The 20,110-nt window shown below is 32.0% G+C and overlaps 3 protein-coding genes and 1 pseudogene across 4 annotated transcripts; 1 reads left to right on the forward strand and 3 right to left on the reverse strand.

Annotated features, from left to right (window-relative positions):
- Positions 1-1,224: 1,224 nt before the first annotated feature.
- On the reverse strand, positions 1,225-2,541 carry LOC102593253 (non-specific lipid-transfer protein-like protein At2g13820). Of its 2 annotated transcripts, none has more exons than XM_006349636.2 (3): positions 2,093-2,541; positions 1,811-1,891; positions 1,225-1,483 (listed from the first exon to the last, which is right to left on the reverse strand). In XM_006349636.2, exons 1-3 carry the CDS (start codon positions 2,415-2,417, stop codon positions 1,371-1,373), a joined length of 519 nt encoding a protein of 172 aa, XP_006349698.1. In that variant the 5' UTR covers positions 2,418-2,541; the 3' UTR covers positions 1,225-1,370. The 2 variants fall into 2 exon arrangements, with proteins under 2 accessions (XP_006349698.1, XP_006349697.1); XM_006349635.2 differs by having other exon boundaries at positions 1,225-1,486.
- A 1,349-nt stretch (positions 2,542-3,890) lies between these two features.
- LOC102593808 (non-specific lipid-transfer protein-like protein At2g13820) lies at positions 3,891-5,254 on the reverse strand. The gene is made up of 3 exons (XM_006349637.2): positions 4,859-5,254; positions 4,285-4,395; positions 3,891-4,173 (listed from the first exon to the last, which is right to left on the reverse strand). The coding sequence occupies exons 1-3, from the start codon at positions 5,178-5,180 to the stop codon at positions 4,049-4,051; spliced, it is 558 nt and encodes a 185-aa protein (XP_006349699.1). The 5' UTR covers positions 5,181-5,254; the 3' UTR covers positions 3,891-4,048.
- A 1,390-nt stretch (positions 5,255-6,644) lies between these two features.
- On the forward strand, positions 6,645-8,607 carry LOC102594337 (classical arabinogalactan protein 9-like). Its single transcript, XM_006349639.2, has 4 exons — positions 6,645-7,032; positions 7,139-7,165; positions 7,502-7,636; positions 8,229-8,607. The coding sequence occupies exons 1-4, from the start codon at positions 6,675-6,677 to the stop codon at positions 8,468-8,470; spliced, it is 762 nt and encodes a 253-aa protein (XP_006349701.1). The 5' UTR covers positions 6,645-6,674; the 3' UTR covers positions 8,471-8,607.
- A 10,615-nt stretch (positions 8,608-19,222) lies between these two features.
- LOC102587062 (premnaspirodiene oxygenase-like) overlaps positions 19,223-20,110 on the reverse strand; it is a 5,422-nt pseudogene continuing 4,534 nt past the window's right edge.

Genomic DNA, 20,110 nt, shown 5'->3' on the forward strand with positions numbered 1-20,110 from the left:
TTACTTGTTTACTTTATTACTTGTGTATATTGCATATTTGTTATATTTGTATAATATTTTTACATCCTCTTCAATTTGAAAAAATGAATTCAGTCGGGACCCACTGTTGTGGATTTCGAAGGATGCCTAACACCTTCCCTTCGAAATAACTTGAACCCCTTTCCTAGAATCTTATGGTTTCGTAGACATTTTTAATTGGTTTCCTAGTTTTTCCTAAAATTAGGTGGCGACTCTTTTAAAATTCTTATTTTCTTAAAATTCTTTTAAAATTGATTCAATTGATTATTTTTTGAGTCACCGCGACGTTTCGCCCTATTTGAATAGAGTAGGGATGTAAACACCACCAATGGCTTGCTTGATTTCCAACAATTCCTTATCTGTCCTCACATTTCGATCATTCATAGTCTCCATCAATTTCTGCAATTGCTCTTGAATCTGCAAAAATTTGTTATCTGCGTCCTCTGTTGATCTTTCTGTGTTCTTATTGCGAGTCAAAGCCATGCCGAGGAATGATAGCTCTGATACCAATTGATGCACTCACACTCAATCACGATGATAATAGTTAATCTAGGAGCTAAGGCTCGAAGAAGATGAAGGCTAATTCAGGGTACAACCGAGAAGATTAGCTAAGAAGATGTAGAAGAAGGAAGAAAGAATACATTGATATTATTCATGAATGAAGTGAATTAGTACAATTCCCATGTATTTATACAACTAGTCAAATGGTAAAAATGACTTAAAGAAGAATACCACAAAAGTAACTAACTAACTAATTTCTTGACAGTTGAACAGTGTTAACTAGCCTAACAGTTCTAACAGAGCTTTCTAACAGATTTTCAGATTCCTTTACATTCATTTTAACTTGACTACATATACTTGCATCAGTTTCATTGTGTTAAACTTGAATGTTCAACTTTTTTTGAATAAATACAAGTCTTGGATAGAGAGAACTCTTTATGAATAGATCTAATTCATTTTTATCAACTGCCATCCTTCATATTCTCTCTGCTTTAGACTCTTGTCAATTTTCTTATTGGTATCTTACCAGGCTCAACGCAATTCTTGATTTACCCGTTGTTAAGCCCTAATAGTATATTGTCCACGCTCATATGTCTAGTCGAGTCCCACATTGATGTGGGAGGTGGAATTTCACTTCTTTAGTATGATCTTGAGTAATTATTACTGTATGAGCTATCTTTTGTGGTTAAGTTAAAGACACCAATGAATAACTCAATAGTAAGTGTTGACACAATACAGGACATGCACTCATAGCTGGTACTACAATTTTGGGGACAAAATCAATAATAAAAATCATCATTCATGGAAAAGAACAACTTAAAATGTTCAAAACTCCTAAAAAACACTTAAATCTAAAAGAATGTTGATGCAAAAGCAGTGAATGCAACAGTGAAGATCCAAGTAGCTGTGAGTTCCACAATGCTTCCATCAGATGTGCCACCACCACTGGCCTTTGACCCTGTTCCTGCTTTTTTCCATAGATTAATTAAAATAGTCAGTGCTTTCAAAATGTGGAAAAGACGTTAATCTAGCGTTTGACCATAGATTTTGAAAGTAATTTTTAAAAATTGTCTTCAAATAACTATTTGACCACGAAATTTGATCAGATTTTGAAATGTGATCTTGAAATATTTTAAGTTCAGACTAGTTTTTGGGACTTGCGCACACAAGACTTTAATTTTATTTTTAAGTAAGATGCATCTCCTTTATATTACAAAAATCACAACTTCAAAAACTCAAAATTTCAAGTTTCAACTTCAAAATCTATGATCAAACGGTAACCATGGTATACCTGAAGGAATGTCTGGTGATCCTTTAGAAGAGTCCGCTGGAGGACTATCAGCAGGCGAAGCTGCTGGTCCATTTGCACCACCTGTCAAGTAGGAAAGTAGTGATGTGAGATTTAGGTGGAGTTAACTTGTACACACCGACAATATAAGTAGTTTTTACATAATTCAATTAGTTGCATACTTATTAGATGACTAGTTACAGTACTTATTATGGGTCGTTGTAGTTATCTTTTAAACGGTGTGATAGTGTAAAAATATTCTTTTGTAAGCATATATATCCATACCGTTGCAGCGGCTAACAGGAGGAGTTTGCACATTGCATGCACTAGGAAGTGCAACAGCTTGAGTTTGGTTAATAGAAACACCAAAAGAGGAGCCACCACCATTTAGCACAGAGCAAAGGCATCGCGGCTGTGATGCAACAACCCTTGATAGCTGTAAGCAACAAGATGTCGAGGGAGTTGTTGTGTTTCCAGTAACATAATTTAGACATGGAGACAAGCTCACCAGTGCAGTGGTGCAGCCTGATTGTGCTCTGACTCCATCCCATTGCACGAACATGAGCACCAAAGTCAGAGTTATACCGATCTCAATTCTTTTTGAAGCCATCTAGTGAATGCTAGCTAGCAAGTTGATCAAGGGTATGGAACTAAAGCATTAGTCTAGTTTGAATTTATAATGGAACTAGGGAAGAAGAGAAAACGTTACGTTGTTGATATTTTGGTTGACCAACTTTAACAAATTGAGGTACTATAACTTTGCACAGTCGATATAAATAACTGGTTGAAGAAAGTTTGGTTGTGTTCAAATGATGCTGGGAGTAGTATAAAATATGGAACAGGTAGTCTTGGTTGCAACAAGAAAAGAGATGTGTCAATCAAAAACATATATATTTCATTTTGTAGTTGGTAGTGCTTAGGTAATAGGTGGTCTAACTGATACAGAAAGATTGCAGATTATTAATATATGATAAAAAATTTACTCGCATTCAATGTTTATATCAAGTCAATAGATGAATGACATGTGTTTACATATAACCTTTTGTAGCTTTTTCACTTAAAAGTTCATAACACCAGTTTCCTTTCTAATTATTTCCTGATTGTGGTTGACTATTAGAATTTGTTTCATCTAATATTCTTATAATCAATTTTATTGTTGTGATAACTGTATAGTTGATCTTCCAGTAGGGAAACAACCCAAGGTCGATTTTCCGACTACGTATACTTCAAGAGCACTCATTCATAAACCGGCTACTAGTACAAATTATATAACATAAAGAAATGTAAACAACGTTTATTGGAAAAAGCAACCCCAAAGATTTGGGACTAAAAGCAGTTAGCGGTGACCATTGGATAAGTTTCTTCAGCTTAAGTTGGGTTAAAAACACGGATTGTGGCGAAGGGGTATAATCAGAAAGAGGGGCTAGATAATCATGATACTTTCTCACCGGTAGTAAAAATGGTTACTGTTAGAAACATCAGCAGAAACTAATTGAAAAGTTGTTGTTGTTGTTGCAGACTTGGATCACTGGTTTGTTGAAGAAGTTAGTCTTTTCTATTCCTACTCCAGGATCACTGTTTATTTTTTACTATAAAGCAGCTATACATATAGCCTCTAATCCCATATTTAATTTCAGAACTAAACATATCAAGATTGATTGTCAGCTTAGTTATACAAGGTCTGTATTTTAGAAACTTTGGTCTTTAATAGAACCTTAAATTAGAGGGTACATAGAGGACCACCTTGGTAAATTAAAATGGACCAGATCAATCAGGAGTTTATTACTTGAAAAAAAAAAAGCACAAAGAAAGCATTGAACCATGTTTGTTCAGGTGAATCTTAATAGTAGTTCAGTTGATTATCTAAATTTTCACGTTGTTGGTGAGAGTTCAATTCCCCTATCCCATTACCCCTTTCCATACCCCCAATTTTTCTTAAAAAGAACAGAGTCTTGTTTAGACAACAGTAGTTGCTCGAATAATAAACACGTTTCACCTCCAATTGTGGCTGTTCGAGTTACCTAAGGAACAAAAAGGGTGAAAACACCTAGGGAGGAGTAAAAGAAAAACATAGTCTGCTTACGATTGATCAAAGAGATGATTACTAGTTAAAAACAAATTACAACCAATCACACTCGACCCCAAAAGGGGTGGCATAAATTAATTCACAATATCAATGTTTCAATAGCAAAAAAAATGAGTCTCCTTTAGCTAGAAAGAGACATAAAACTCTAAAGCAATCTAAGCCAAAACACTTGATACAATGAAGAGTATGAATCCCATTAAACTGAAAGAAATTTTGATGTTGCTGCTTCCTGCATTTGATGATCCATTTCTTGAAGTATCAGTCTTGGACCCTGTTGAACCTGCAAATATTTTAGCATCATACTTTTAAGATATTACTTATATAAAACATCAGATAAATAGATAAAAATGATTTCTTTTTCTGTTTTCGTCCTTTTTTTCGCGGGATTTACCTGATCCTGATGGAGTTGCTGGGATTTCTGGTGTTTCATCAGATGAACCAGTTGGGGCAGGGGAACCGGATGGTGAACTTGCTGGAACTGAAGCACTTGGTCCATTTGCTGCTGCATTTTGTAAATGCAAAAAAAATATATAGTGGGTTATTAGATGAGTTTAACTTCTAAAACACTATCAAGTCCAAATAATAGTAACAAGCCTGATTCTTTTCTCAGAAACTCTGTCTGCTCTGATACTAAGTTGAAGTGTGTGACCATCTCATCCAAAAGTTTAATTGTATTCTCAAGACCTACTACATGTTAAGTAACAATCATGTAATTTAGTATAGAAATTGTGGTGCATGTGAACTCATGGTCTTTCCATCAAACTAGATATTTTATATATATGCTTTTCAGAATTGAGCTAATATTATCTGTTGGCTCCCATGCTCCAAAAGAATTGAATGATGCATCCATTCCAACTAAATACATTTTTCTTTTCATTCTTTAGAGGTTCAATCATATTCTAGAAATCCTATATCCGCATCTGGTACTGACAAGTAGCATATAAGATTAAAGATTGGGATTTTACCATTGCACTGGCTAAGTGGAGGAGTTTGTACATTACAAGCAGCAGGTAAGGCTAGAGCAAGAGTTTGATTTATAGCAATTCCAAGACCAGAACCACCACCATTAACCAAAGAGCAAAGGCATTGAGGATTGGATTGGACAACACTAGACAGGGATGTACAGCAAGTTGAAGATGGAGTGGATGAATTTCCAGTTACATAATTCATACATGGTGCTAATCCAACTAATGTAGTCATACAATTTGATTGAGCTTCACCCTCATTCCAAAACAGGGCAATTATAACTATGATTAGAGCTATAATATTCATGACTTTGGATGCCATTTTCTTCAAGTTTAGAGAAGTTTGAGTTGGTTGAGAATAATTTACAAGTTTGAGTTGGTTGAGAATTTACAAGTTTGAGTGCTGAAGGAGATAAAAGGTTGTGATTTAAATACATAAAGTCTATGTACTAAACAACAAGAAATGATAGGTAGTTTGGTTGGCCAACTCAAACTAATGAGAAAAAAAATGTCTAATTTCATAACTAAACATTTCAATAGAAAATTAGACTTGGTTTGTACCATTGACAAGTGTTAACTTATTAAGTAGGCTATTGGGTTATATTGCCTGGATTTCTCCTCTCAACATAACGCCTAAATCTTACTCATTCCGTTTTTAAAAAAAAGACCTGATTTGACTTGACACGAAATTTAAGAAAATAAAGAAGATTTTTCAATTTTATGGTCTTAAATTAAAATTATGCTACATGTACCAAAATATCTTTTAATCTTATGGTCTTAAACATGTCACGTGAAAAATTGAAATTAAAGTATTGTAAAAAATGAGTCATTCTTTTTTAAATAGACTAATTAAAAAGAAAAGTAGGAAAATCTTTTCGAGGCAGAGGAAGGCTTTTTTTAAATTTTTTTTTTTATTGTGGCTAATGAATTTGAAAAAAAAGAAGAAAAAATAACGACAATACCTTAGTCCCAAACATTATGGACACAACTCTATAAATTTTCAATGTTCATTGTAAAAAAAAAAATCATCTCAATTTAATATTATAGGATTTTTTTTTTTTGAATCAAAAGTTTTCTGATTATTAGAAACAAAAAAAATTTCCACCGTGAATCAGTGAGAAATTTGTCTTATTAAATATGATTTTCCCACTTGTTTTCATCGAATCAGCTCGCTGAGAAAATACATGGTGGAAAACAGATTCTCACTCAAGTAGTGAAAAACTTTTTAATTTCTTCGTATGAATATATTAACTACTATATTTTTTTCCCATCAATTCAAACAAATTGTTTATAAAAATAGCTAACACACATTTTTTCAGTAGGAAAATAGTGATTGACAAATCTAAAACAAGAAAAATAAGGAAAAGGAAAACCCTCTTTGGTCCTACAAAATCATTAAAACTATGTGAATCAATTATGCTTGAACTCTTCATAAATATCATTGATGTGTGTTGGATGCTTTTAGAATATAATTTTTAAGAATTCGACATAGGTATCACAATATTTTTGAAGTGTGAACCAAATAAAAGTCCATTATGAGGTTCTAGATTGAAAGATTGAAATTTGGAGATACTATAAGCAGTATAACTGTCCTACCTAACTTGGACACCAAATCTTTTTATTAACATCAAAAAATGGTAAAGCCAACTTTAGACTATGAGTCAAAGCAGTTTAACTCCAAGCCACAAATTTCAAATCTACCTTTTACTCCTCCAACTGAAATTTTCCAAACAATGTAAATATAAACTATAAAATCATTACCAATTATTCATTCACATCCACATTTGAAAAATTAACCTTATTCAAATCATAAAAAATGATCAAACTGATGGAAAAATTGAAAGTTTCTATATCAGTACATGACATTATTTTGCTTACTCTTGTACTAAGTTTTTCAACTTTCAAAGTTGTAAATTGTCAAATAAACACAGCATGTACAAGTACAATAATTAGTACTTTCAGACCTTGTTTAAATTACCTTACTGGAAGCAGTGGCAATGGCTCTTCACCAACTGAAGATTGCTGCAATTCACTTAAGTCATCAATGAGTGATAACATTGATTGTGTATGTCTTATTGTTACTGGGAATGTTCCTGTCTCGATACCGTTTATTCGTACTCTGGCACTTTCACTTCCTCAAGCTTGTAATAGTGGTGTCCCTGTACAGTGCAGTGGTAAGTACTTATTCATGGATTCGTGCTTTCTGGTATATATATATTATGTTTTAAAATATGAACAAATTTTCTCAAAGTCAGTTTTTTCATTTGTTTACTTTTGCAGCTTCTGGGGTTCCTCTTCCATCTCCAGGTATATTAAAGCTTTCAATGCATGCAATTGAACCTATTAGCATCAACTACGTCTCAATCTCAAATTATTATTTCTTCTGTTCCAACTTATGTGACATTCATTTCTTTTTAGTCCGTCTTAAAATGACTGTCAGACCTTTCTATAGTTAGAAACAACTTAACTTTAAAATTCTATTTTTACCCTTAATGAAATGATTTATAGCCACAAGACGAATTACCCCAAATGAGGGTAACCAATATAATGTTGCAAATTCTCTCTTTACTTCATTTAAATAAGGTTTTTTTTTCTTCTCTTTCAATTAACAAGAGTAAGTTGCTATTTAATTTAACATGACAGGTCCGGCTTTGTTCGCACCACCACCTGCTCCTGTTGCTCCTCCTCCTCACCATCACCATCACGTTCCTGCTCATCCTCCTCGCCACCAACGTGCTGCTGCTTTTCCTCCTTCTCTTGCTCCTCATGGTTCACGAGGTAATTCTGACCACTATATTCATATTAGGGAAAAAAGGTTTGATATACTCTCAGTTTTTCCATTTTGGTAATGATGAGGGTATATGTGAGTTACTTTTGTAACGAAAGATATATCAATTCTAAATGACAAAATTGAGGAGTATATATATCAGACTCTTTTCTCTTCATATTAAAATGATGAAATTCATGCAGACCTACCAAAAAAAAAATTCTACACAATTGAACATAAATAGATTAGACGAATATACTAATTACTCCCTCTGTTCATCTTTACTTGTCTACTATACTATTTTGATTTTGTGATGTCTAATAGTGCTTGTCCAGTTTATAAAATCAATAAATAATCTACCATTTTGTGTCTATTTTATCCTTGCTATTAAATATTGTTTATTTTTCAATGTTTAGATAACTTATATTTGATACTTTATCATTTACTGCTTCTTGATTCTTATGTCAAAGTCAATAGTGAATCATTCTTGTTGGACAGAAGGAATAACTAGAATACAAGTTTAGTCATGCTAATATGTTTTTAAGTACTTTTACATTGTTTTCATTTGTTACTGAATTGTCACAACTTAATTGTTTACTTCAGTTGGTAAAGCATCAGCAGAACCAACACCAGAAGTTGATCCACCATTCGTAGAAGATGATGAACCAACTATTGAAAAACCGACGACGACGACGACGGCATCTCCACCAAAACCTTCATTACTACCAAAGACGACGCTTCAAAAACCCAACAACACTTCAGCATCTTCTTATATTTCTTCGTTCTCGTCCCTTTTTATGCTAATGCTTGTTGCACTTATAACTTTATTTGTTGAGAAATCATGAATATAGTTTTAATTAAACCTTGGAGCCTTTAGGGTCCTTTTGCACTATTGTAATTTTTGTATTACAAAGGTTATGCACTAAAAATATGTAAGCTGCAGCCATCAAAGGAAATTTGTGATGTTTAGACTTTTGATTTATTACTCATATTTTTTATTACACAAGTTCTATAATTAGGGAGATTTTGATTATTATAAATATTTTGCTAGAGACTATAAGTGTTTATTTTTGGTAATTTAAAGGATCAAAACTGTTAAGGACATACTTAAGGAACTATTTTGAATTTACCCTCAAATATAATAGACCATTTTTGTTAACTTTTGACAAATTTAAATGACCAAAATTGATAAGTACATACTTAAAATACTATTTGAACCTACCTTCAAATATAAAACACCAAAACTTACATCAGGGACAATTTTATTTAGAGATAATTACATTCTAGTGCAACATATAAAATTATTCCATATAATTTAGATAAGGTTTGTAATGCTTACCTGAATCATCCTAAAGAAGGATCTTTAAGGGCCTTAGAGGGCTGCCATGAGGCCAGAACCCCCTTTCGACCTCCAAAATTCCAAATTCAGAGCAAAATGATAGATCTTGATGAGATGAATTGAACACAACAAGAATCTTTTCAAAATTTCATCCATAACTGCTGAAAATCATAATAACACGTAATCACTATAGCGAAATCCCAAAAGCGAAGTGTCAATAATTTTCAAAATATTTTCCAATAAAATATTGTTGTGATTCATGATGTCTCGGTTGTTAGGGATGATAGTCTATCACTAGATCTACCTCTCCACAAATATTCAAGAGATTCTATCTTGTCATTTGAGAGAAATCAATTGTCAATGTTTAACGAAATTTCGATTTGTTTAATAGTGTATAGAATTATATATTATTGTATATGAGCATATACCTTTTACAATTTTGTATAATATTGTATATTGTATATTGAATATATAATATTGTATTTCTTACCAACCCAATTGGACTGACCCAAATTCGAAATATAAATACACAAAAAGAAAAGAAAGCTACAAAATCATTTCACACCATATAATAGTCAAAAGCTTCCAACAGCCAAAGGACTATTATAGCTAATTAAGAAGAATCTGCTAATTATTATAATAGGAATAATAGCCAAATATATGTTCAGTTTAAAAGAAAAGTAAGGTTAGAAAATAATCAATCAATGCTATTTAAGGAAGGAAATATCAAAGCTTTGGCAATGGACAATTTCATGTAATGAAGGCCATAATTGCTAATTAAATGTAGGAATATTTCATGGATATAAACTTTATTTTTGAGATATTAAAGAATATTTTTGCATGTTATAGTGACTAGTAAGGGGTCGGAATAATATTCATTTGAAAATCACATCAAGACAATAAAGAATTTGAAAACAAGATAATAATTAACAAATTATCTTTTAGAATATTCTAATTAGATATTTTAAATTTTCAAAATTTAATCATTAGGAATTTGATTTTATCTCACTCTATTAGCTATTTTAGAAGCTATAAAATCACACTCTTTGTTAGCTTGATCATTCAAAGTGCATAGAAACACATAGACACTACCTAAGACTATACATTCATATTATATTATCTCTAGAAAGAATAATGGCAAAGCTTTTGACTTGTGTCCTTCTCGTCGTTGCTCTATTTTTTGGTAATAAAAAATATTTAGTTTGTTTCTTTACGATTCTAATTATTAACCTTCAATACGTGCTATTGTTAGCTTCTGGTTTCTAGTTTTATATCAGAAGAGCTTGTTGAATCTTAGGGATACATCTATATCGGGTAAAATATCCTTAAGGAAAGTGTCTTTTGACACGCCTCAAGCTATGATAATTCCCTATATAAGTATTTGTGATTAAGTATTTTTCTGTAAGATTTCCAACAATCAATACTCAGTCTTGACTCTTGTTGTTAATTTGCAGTTGGAACAATGATCCCATCAGTTGAATCAAAAACTTGCTACCAAATACATCCAGAAATATTGTGTGACCAAGGCAAAGTTGAGCCAAAATGTTTACCATTTTGCAAGCAAAAATTTGGACCAAAAGGTGGTGGTCAATGCATTGATCAAATTGGGTTTGAAGGTCCATTTTGTGCTTGTGATTATCCTTGCTAGTCACACTTTTCTATTTTCTTTATATCTTAATAAACTTTTAGTATTTCTACATGGAATTTTGGCTATCCATTTTTATTTGATAGGGATATCAAAATAATAATAATGTACTTTATATTTTGCGATTTGGTTAATACTAATTCTTCCATTATAGAGTTTGCCTTCTCTTGCTCATTTTTTCTCAGCTTCAATATGCAACGATAGTGTGTTAATTAGAGAATGCACCCAATAGGCGTAGCAATTTGATAACTCAATAATGAGAATATAGATTCATATCAAACATAGAGTCGCAATCAAGTGGAGTCGCATGGTCATGGATCTAAATCTGCAGAAAAGAGTGTAACAAGTGTAGTATAAATACGGGAAGCAGTGTATTTTCGGTAAATATCATTAATTGATCACAACAAAATAATAATGACGAGGATTAGTCTATGAAAACACTTGCATTATTAATTAAACAAATGCCTACTCTCAACATTGCAATTAGCCGAACATAAAAAAAAAAAAGTTCTCCACATTAATCTAATAATAATTATAAAATCGATAAACATAAGTTATAGTCTCTTTTGGGGAGTTTTCCTCTGGAGCATATGGTTCAGTTGAGGGAGATTTGATTTGTCTATATTTGATCCTTTAATTTCTTATGTTTCTTTTTTTTTTTTTCCTGTAAAAACTCATTTAAAGTGTCTATTATAGTTATTAAAGTGTTAATGTGATATATTTAGATGGAAGGTCTTGATATGTTCAGTTGTTGCCTTCGTCATTCTTCATTTTGGTTTGATTTTTTCTGCTGCAACATCTGCTTTACAGTGTTAGCAGAGTAAACAAGTGTCAGATTTCTGTTGGGAGAATTATATTTCATGCTAAAGTTACTAGCAAATGCATTTCAAGTAGTGTCTTTCGTTTCTTTATTTAGAATTAGAAAGAAGTAGTCTTATTATGTACCTGACTCACTTAAAGTTTGGAACTCATTATTCTTTGAGGATGGTAGTTTGAGAAAGTGTGGACAATCTTATGATTTTGCAGTACACAATTCATGAAGACTTTTTGCAAGGAGACACTTTCAGCAGGAGCTTTTTTCATCTTCTGTTCTGATTGATTATCATGAAACTTCATTGTCCCCTGCAACTTTGACGGATTCTTTCTTTCCATAGCTACTGCTGGTCTATCTCCTCAGTGATCATACCTGATGGCATTTGTTGAAATGATAGCTGCTGGAATATTACGTCTATGTTTCCAGTGGAACTGGTATGGGAGCATTGAGAAATTCCTTGGAGAATGGAAATAGAGAGTTACTACTAAACACAGGGATTTGCCTTCTGGGTTGAGCTTGTCCTAGTGCGGGTTACCTCTCCTATGATTTGCAAGCAATTGCATAGGAGCGGGGGTTTTGCCCTGTGCGTACCCAAAGGGTAAGGTCTATAGAGAAAACATCTCTACCTCCTCAGGTAGGTGTAAGGTCCGTGACTCTGCGTACACTCTACCCTTTTCAGGGGCGGGATTACTTAGGGTATGTTGTTGTTGTTGTACTGTTTCTCAGAGATATCTGGGAACGGCAAGAGAGGCATGATCATACTAGTTGAGATTAAATGCTGTACTGAATCCAATGAGATGTGAGTTTCAATTCATGTAGGCAGCAAACATACTAGTTGAGATTAAAGGCTGCATCAAACTATCTCTGGTTCTGGTGTATGAAAGAAGGTTGTTGAATCATGGCATTTTAGGCATCGTTGCATTTTTCATACTTTCCGATGTAAAATATATCAGAACTTTCAAGCTTTACAACTCTCAACCACCACTTACATTCAGGATGTACACATTTGACACAGTAAACATCAGGCGAATTGGGAATATCTAGCTCGCTCTTATTCTTGAATGACATACCCAAGTAAAAATTTGTTTCGTCATCTTGAGCATGAGTAGATGACTATCCAGTTCTCGATGTATTACGACCAACTCGAGGAGTAGGAATAGGAATAACACTAAGAGTAAAAATAGAAGTAGGAGTTCTCAATCAACGTTTCAAGCACATATTAATTGATTTGTGAATAAAGGTATATAGTAGCAAGATTTGAAGTTGATTTGGATCAATTATAATGAAAAAATGTGATGGTGAATTTCTACCCAATAAGTCATAGTCATTGTCTAAATCCCGACTATCACCATAACTTGTTGTTAAGGCAAGTCTTGCCAAATATCAGATAAGCAAATCCTAGCAATCCGTCATGGGGTGATCAATGTAAAGCATTGCCATCCCCTAATTACTAAAATATTCTCAATTAATAATCAATTTTAGAGAACGATGAACAATATATAAAATATTCTACGCGTTTCTATCAAGATTCTAGTAGGAAATTTTTGATTTGCTAGAGAACAATGGGGCAAGTGCCTTATTGACCTGGAATATAGTAACATCAGGCAGGTTCTTAACTTAGTAGGGTTTCATTGGATATGAAATTCAATGTAAATGCCAAACATGCTGTGAAAAATCATCAAACAATATAAAACACTTTTTAATCTATCGACACAAAAGAAAAGTTAACTATAATGACTTAAAAACAAAACAGAAAAATAATTTTAAACTTCTAATACAGAGTATTATCATTAGAAGAAATTAAAGCCTCTGCATATGTTCGATCGATGAAAAGTGAAACTTGAGTCCCAGCAATTCCAAATTCTTTCAACTTCCGTTTTGATTTGATTATTTCATCAGCAAATTCATTCAACACTCGAGTCTTCGAATCATAAATCACCACAGATCCATTTTTATCGCTCCTGAAAAACAAAAAATCTTTAGTATTACCCTTTTTAAGGAACACAGGACCTGGTTCTTCAATTTTTAACATTTTTTTCCATGAGCTATTCGTGGATTCTTCCTTCTTCTTCATACTACAAACTTCCAGATAGTCCAGCTTATTCCAGCAAGGTTTAGCTCTGAAAGGTAACGAAAATTTAGCAAAGTAAATCCATTCTCCTAAAGAAAACGATGTCGTATTTGGGACCCGGGAGATTGATGCTGATTCACTGAGGTTCTCCGGGTTCCAGAAAACGATTTTGTCAGGCAATGGTACAACTAGAAGAAAAACTCCATTGATGTTAGAATTGATAAATTTTAGGGCCAATTGATCACTGATTACGGAAGGAGGATCAATAATCGTGTCGTCAATCGAGTGGTCTCGTTCTGTTTTGAAGGCCTTTATGATTTGGTTCAGGTAATAATGGTGCTTGGTGAATTGATGATCTTCAATTAGAGAACGCCATGATTTGCAAACGGATTTGAACCTTACAAGTGATTTCTTTGGAAGATTTAGGAGTATATTAATCGTGATATCAGTAGGGAAGTCATTGGTATTAGCCATTGATGAATTTTGAAGACTGGTTGGAAGGTTTAGGGTTTAATATAAAGGGCAAATTCCAACATAAAATAATGACATAATACATAAATATGTTATTTAATTTGGCTTTAACTAACATATATGTCCTCCAACTTTGGGTGTACACAAATACACACTTAAACTTTTATAAAATTGAACAAGTAGACACACGTATCCTACGTGACATAATACACATAAGACGGCACGTAGGACACAAAATTGTCATGTAGGACTTAAGCACTTACAAAGTTACATGTCATGTTTATATATTATGTTTAAAATAATAGAGTGTAAGAATAATTAATGCAAAAGCATTATATTTGTCTTTGTATTTTAACAAATAAGTCATATTCCGTTTAAATTTAAACCAAATAAACAATATTGATACTAAAGTTTGAAAAAATGGTAGAGAGCATCAGAAACAAATAAAGATATCTTTCCATTATAATGTACAGGCTTTAATGTATTGACAAAATTATTTTTGGCATGAAATACATGGTGGTTCTGTTTTCTTCAACCCAAGAAGCATAGTATTAATCTACATTTTAACTGCTATGTTAAAAAAAAAACGACTACATGTAAATGTCATGAGAATATCCAGCACAATATGCTACATGTAAATGTCGGTGTCCACCTGTGTGTATTGTTGAGACATAATAAAAATTAAGTAATTAAAAGTACATTCTCTTTGACATGTTAAGTTTTTTGATAAGATAGTTATACACTTCAACGTGGTACTAGAGCAAGCAAAGTTTCTAGGTTCAAATCTCACCACCACCTAAAGACCAAAAATATAGTTTCATGTGTTTGGCCCATAAAAAAGAATTAGGCCAACGTGTGAGGTCGGTGTTGAGACATAATATAAATCAAGTAATTAAAAATGTGTTATGTCTAACATCTCAAGCTTTTTGATGGGATGACCACACACTTCAATACACATATAGTAAGCAGTATGAAAGATACAATAACATGAGTTATCGAGTTTTAGCTTAAATTTTTTTTTCAGGGAAATGTTGGAATCAGAGAAGCAGGGGCACAAATTACACAACCCTAGATTCAAATTAAATTAGCTTAAATCTTTTGTGGTGACATTGTATAAATAAACTTGAGCATGTTTATAACTATACCAACACACAAGGCCATTGCAATTATTCGAGCAAATACTCATCTGATCCACAGGGTAGCAAAAGCAATCAAGGATATGCTTTACTTGTTTCGGGATTATAAGACTTGCAACAATCTTTAGGATATGCTTTGAGTTGAAATAAAAGTCAGGTGGCTGAGGGGCGGGTTTGAGAACGAGCATAAATATATAGTGCCATTGAACAAAGTTGGGATGTCGTATCAAAGTATTACAAGCTTTAGAAACACACTTGAATCGCATATGAAAGATTTAGCACGAAGGAATGTTAGGATCTCAATTAATATGTCATCAGAACAAAATTGATGTGTCTCCATAACTCTGCCAGGTAGAAACAGAAATTATTACTATTATTATAGTCCATAAAGTCGAATATATATAGCTTGGATTGGGAGATTTACCCAGGGTTGACTATAATTATTAATCACTAAAAACACATAATTTTTTGGGTGATTTCTATAATATCTAAATAAATTCAGAGGTGAAACTAGAACATTTAGTTCATGGATTTTGAATTATAATTTTATTTTGTTTAAAAGATTTGGAATAAATTATCTATACAGTATCAAAACCTGATAACATGTAACTTTGCTATAGATTATAGTAGAATCTAGAATTCATAAACTCAAATCCTATCTCCTTTGACTTTGAAGTTGGATGGTTTTTATATGAATAAGTATATTTTATTTAATTTGAAAGTAGTATCTCTTTTAAAGTTCTGTTTATATTGTTTTTATCAAAATAACCTTCTAATCTATATCAAGTAATGTAAAAACGTGAAGTTAGGGAATCCAGTGGTACGCCATAACTTCCGACAAGGAAACAAGGTGGCAGACTTTTTGTGCAAGATAGGTTGTCAGCTAACAATGACCCCTCAATCATATGTACTACTATCGCCTCCTGTAGATGTTGAAGAACTACTTAAAGCAGACCAAGAAGGTATATTATCTAGTAAACTAATATTAAGGTCTACTTGTAATAAGTTAGTTCGTTTCGGTAAGCTATCTGTAATCACTAGTACTAACAGTGATCTTGTAATAATCAACTTTTAACTATATATAATATATATATTCTTGACTACAAAAATAATAATATTATTATTGTTATTATTATTATGATTATTATGTATATATATATATATATTAGTGCAATGAACTCAAGGAAGACATTAACATTTAAATATAAAAAAATCAATTTGTTTTTATTTAATTCTGAGCATTATACAATGGTAGTGGAAAATGAAATTAATGAATGAATGAATCAAAAATAAATTCCACTATTTTATTCTTCATTGTCCCCTTTCTCCTTTTAGGGTGATTCCCTGCATTCTTGGTCCAGCTCAAGACGTGAGGCTCTCAAATTCACCTATTAAAAATAGAACACAAAAATTATAAATTTAAAAACATATATAGTTTGAATATTTTCAAGTCGACAAATTAATAATAATAATAATAAAAAAAATGCTCTTCCATTACCAAATATTACCTACACTAGTTCTGATAAATTAAATTTATTTTGAAATATTTGAAGTTTAAAAAGAATGATTTCATATAACAATAAAGATATTTAGTCTCATGAAGATGCCCAAAAATCTTAAAAGACTAATAACATGAACAATCAGGGACGTAAAAAAGAAAGGTACCTTTAAGCGCCTGATAACCGCAATCGGTTTCACATCTCAATGCACAATAAGTAGAGCCATGGCCATTCGAAGTGCAATCCTTTTGACAATTTTCGTTGCAGCTGTCGAAAGTTGCAGCCTCGGAAACGTGAACAACTGATAGTACTATCATGCACATTAGAAATACTGATACAAGCTTATTTGCCTCCATTTTTTCAAGAAGGGTAAATTTTTATTTTTTTGTTGATAGATTTTGCTTTGTTTTTATTTTTATTTTTCTAGTTGATTTGTTTTTTTTTGCTTTATTAGCTTGGGACGATTTGTTGAGCATAATGAGATTGAATATTTATAGGAGTTTTCAACCCTTTAAATCCAAGGATATACCTTAAAGTAAGGAAATGTTTGTGGATTTCCTTGGATTTTGGAAATTAGCACTTTAGAGAGAAATCAATATTTCGTACGCTATTGTTTAGTCACTATTCGAAACTACCAGGATCATGAAAAAGTATGGAAAAAATCGAGCCCATTGAATGCACAGTGTCTCCTTAAGGAAATTATTTCCCTCTAGTACCCGATGTTTAAAGGAATACATCCTCTCAAGATAGAACGATTCTATTCAGTAGTATATTGATACAAAAACAATGGTGTTAGTGAGTCATTCAACAAGAGCAAAGTACACAAATATTTAATTATCCAGAAGAAGAAGAAGTTAAATTTTTTTGTTGTTTTAAAATGAGAGGGAAATCCTCTATTTATAGACAACAAATGATAGTGTGAACTAATGATTATTGTGTCTTATCAGAAATGTTACAACACTTCAGAAACGTCACAACATTTCAAAAAAGTCACAACTTTTATTTTTTTATTTGTCTATTTTGATAAATTAAAATATATTTTTTTCAAATATTATCTTTATCATTAAGTATCTACATAAATTATTTATAGTCAATTTTTAAAAAAAACTAATTTAATAAAATAAAAATAAATCCATTTACTATTTTTCTTAAGAGAAGGCCAAGTAAGGTCAAGTACAAAAAATAGAAGGAGAAATAAATCTTCACCGACGTGGACAACACTTTTGCCATTAACTTCTTATCAAATATAAAATTAATATTCTTTTAAAAAAATTCAGTATTAAATAAAAAATTAATATTCTTTTAAAAAATTTCAGTATTAGGAGCTTCTTTAGACAAAACGTTTATTCCCTTGGTCTCAAATATATGTTTGTATTTCTCTTTAAACTTTCCTTATGAATACAACAATTAAGAGGGGTTTTTGATTATTTTATTTTCATTTATATTTTAAAATAAAGCCTCTTTTCATTAAATATTTACTTCATTGAGATGTTTGTAGTCTTCAAGAACAATTATTGCTATGAATTTTTGTTATTTCCAACATTGAAATGACAAAAGTAGTTTGAAACAACTATTCTTAAAAATCACGATAGATAATTTGAGACGGATGAAGTAGTAAGTACTTTTAGACAATGAATTTTATTACTACGAGAAATGACTTTAGTTTCTTTATTTTAACTCTAGATGACTCGTGTATGTGCTCAACATTGGGAATTTTTTCAACATTGTTGTGCAAATGAAATTCAATTTTGAGGAAGGTAATTTTCTATGTACATTTATTTGTGAAACAAAATTAAACAATTATATATATTGTTGAGTTTACTAGAAAGACAAAAATGATCAGATTGTTTATGTTCATGTGGTTCAACGAATACAAAAGATGATTGATTCGAATAAAATCAGAGTTCTAATCTAGCGTATATACCAAGTTAAATAATAGTTAAAGTCACGACTAATCGGGATTCTATGTATTTACTCAAACATTTTTTTGAAACACATTAAAAAGTAATTAAGACACCCAATTTGAAGTTTTTTCCTGGAAGTTTCAAGCTTGTTGACTATGACAACAGTCGCGACTATAAACAGACTCGTGACTATGGCAGGGCGGTACGCTCTGCTCTCTCGCGACCCCTACTCTAATCAAAAGACTAAAGGCCCCTACTGAAGATAAGTCGCCAAACTACGACCGAGAGTTTCGCCTTTTGAAGCGCCGGTCTCGATAAATTGAAATGGAGAATATTATTTTGGATGGTGAAGCTATTATTATTAATACATAAACTTCAGAGTACATGAACTGATCATTGTACAACATATGACTATATTACACAAGTATAGGCAAATTGATATATACATATTGAAACAAGATGACATAAATATAATTAAATACTCCCTCTGTCCCAATTTATATGACTTACTTTCCTTTTTAGTCAGTCTCAAAAAGAATGACACATTTCTATTTTAAGTAACAATTTGCCTATAAAATGTCTTTTTTACCCTTAATGAAATGATTTACAACCACACAAATTTCTATCATTTATTTTGGACCACAAGTTTTAAAAGTCTTTCCATTTTTCTTTAAAGTTTGTGTCAAATCAAAGTACATCATATAAAATGGGACGGAGGGAGTACATAATTTAACAAAAAAAAGAGAGATCAAATATCATTCTTGAGAAAGGTAATAAGGAGTGGCGATTAAGTAAAGCTCACTCTTTCTTGCTGCCGTTATTCCACAATTTTCAGTCATGTCCACATCCTTAGGCTTCACACCATCAGGTAATTTCCAATCAAAATGATACAACAATTTAGCTAGTGGAAGATAAACATTGATCAAACCAAATGTAATTCCAGGACACATTTGTCTTCCCGCACCAAAAGGAAGATACTCAAAGTTATTTCCCATGTAATCTATAGAGCTCTGCTCGAATCTCTTAGCTATAAAGCTTTCTGCGTCTAACCAATACTTTGGGTCCCTCCCCATCGCATAAACATTAACCATGACTCTTGTTTTTAAAGGGATAGTGTAACCATTGATGCTTGTTTCTTCTCTACATTCTCTGGGGATTAAGAGAGGGGCTGGGGGATGAAGTCTGAAGGTTTCTTTAACAACTTGTTTTAAGTATTTCAATTCTTCAATAACATCTTCATTGAAAGTTTCTTTTCCTTTGAATGCTTCTCTTACCTCAGCTTGTGCCTTTGCTAATACACTTGGATTTCTCATCATTTCTGACATAGCCCATATTATTGTTGTTCCTGAAGTTTCTGTTCCCGCACCGAACAAGTCCTATATTCATTATAATTAATCAGAGAAGGTTATAACACAAATATCCATATATAATATGTTGTAACATGAACTAGCTTGTAATTTCATAGTATATATTGAACTTAATTAATGTGTATTTATATTTTTGTCCACAAATATTATTACTTTATAAGGACATTTTTGTAATCCAACTTTTAATTTGGGTGCTTTCCACTTTTAATAATATATGATATGATATGATATGATATGAT

The sequence above is a fragment of the Solanum tuberosum genome, unplaced genomic scaffold, assembly GCF_000226075.1.
Source record: "Solanum tuberosum cultivar DM 1-3 516 R44 unplaced genomic scaffold, SolTub_3.0 scf00110, whole genome shotgun sequence".
NCBI classification, from domain to species: domain Eukaryota; kingdom Viridiplantae; phylum Streptophyta; class Magnoliopsida; order Solanales; family Solanaceae; genus Solanum; species Solanum tuberosum.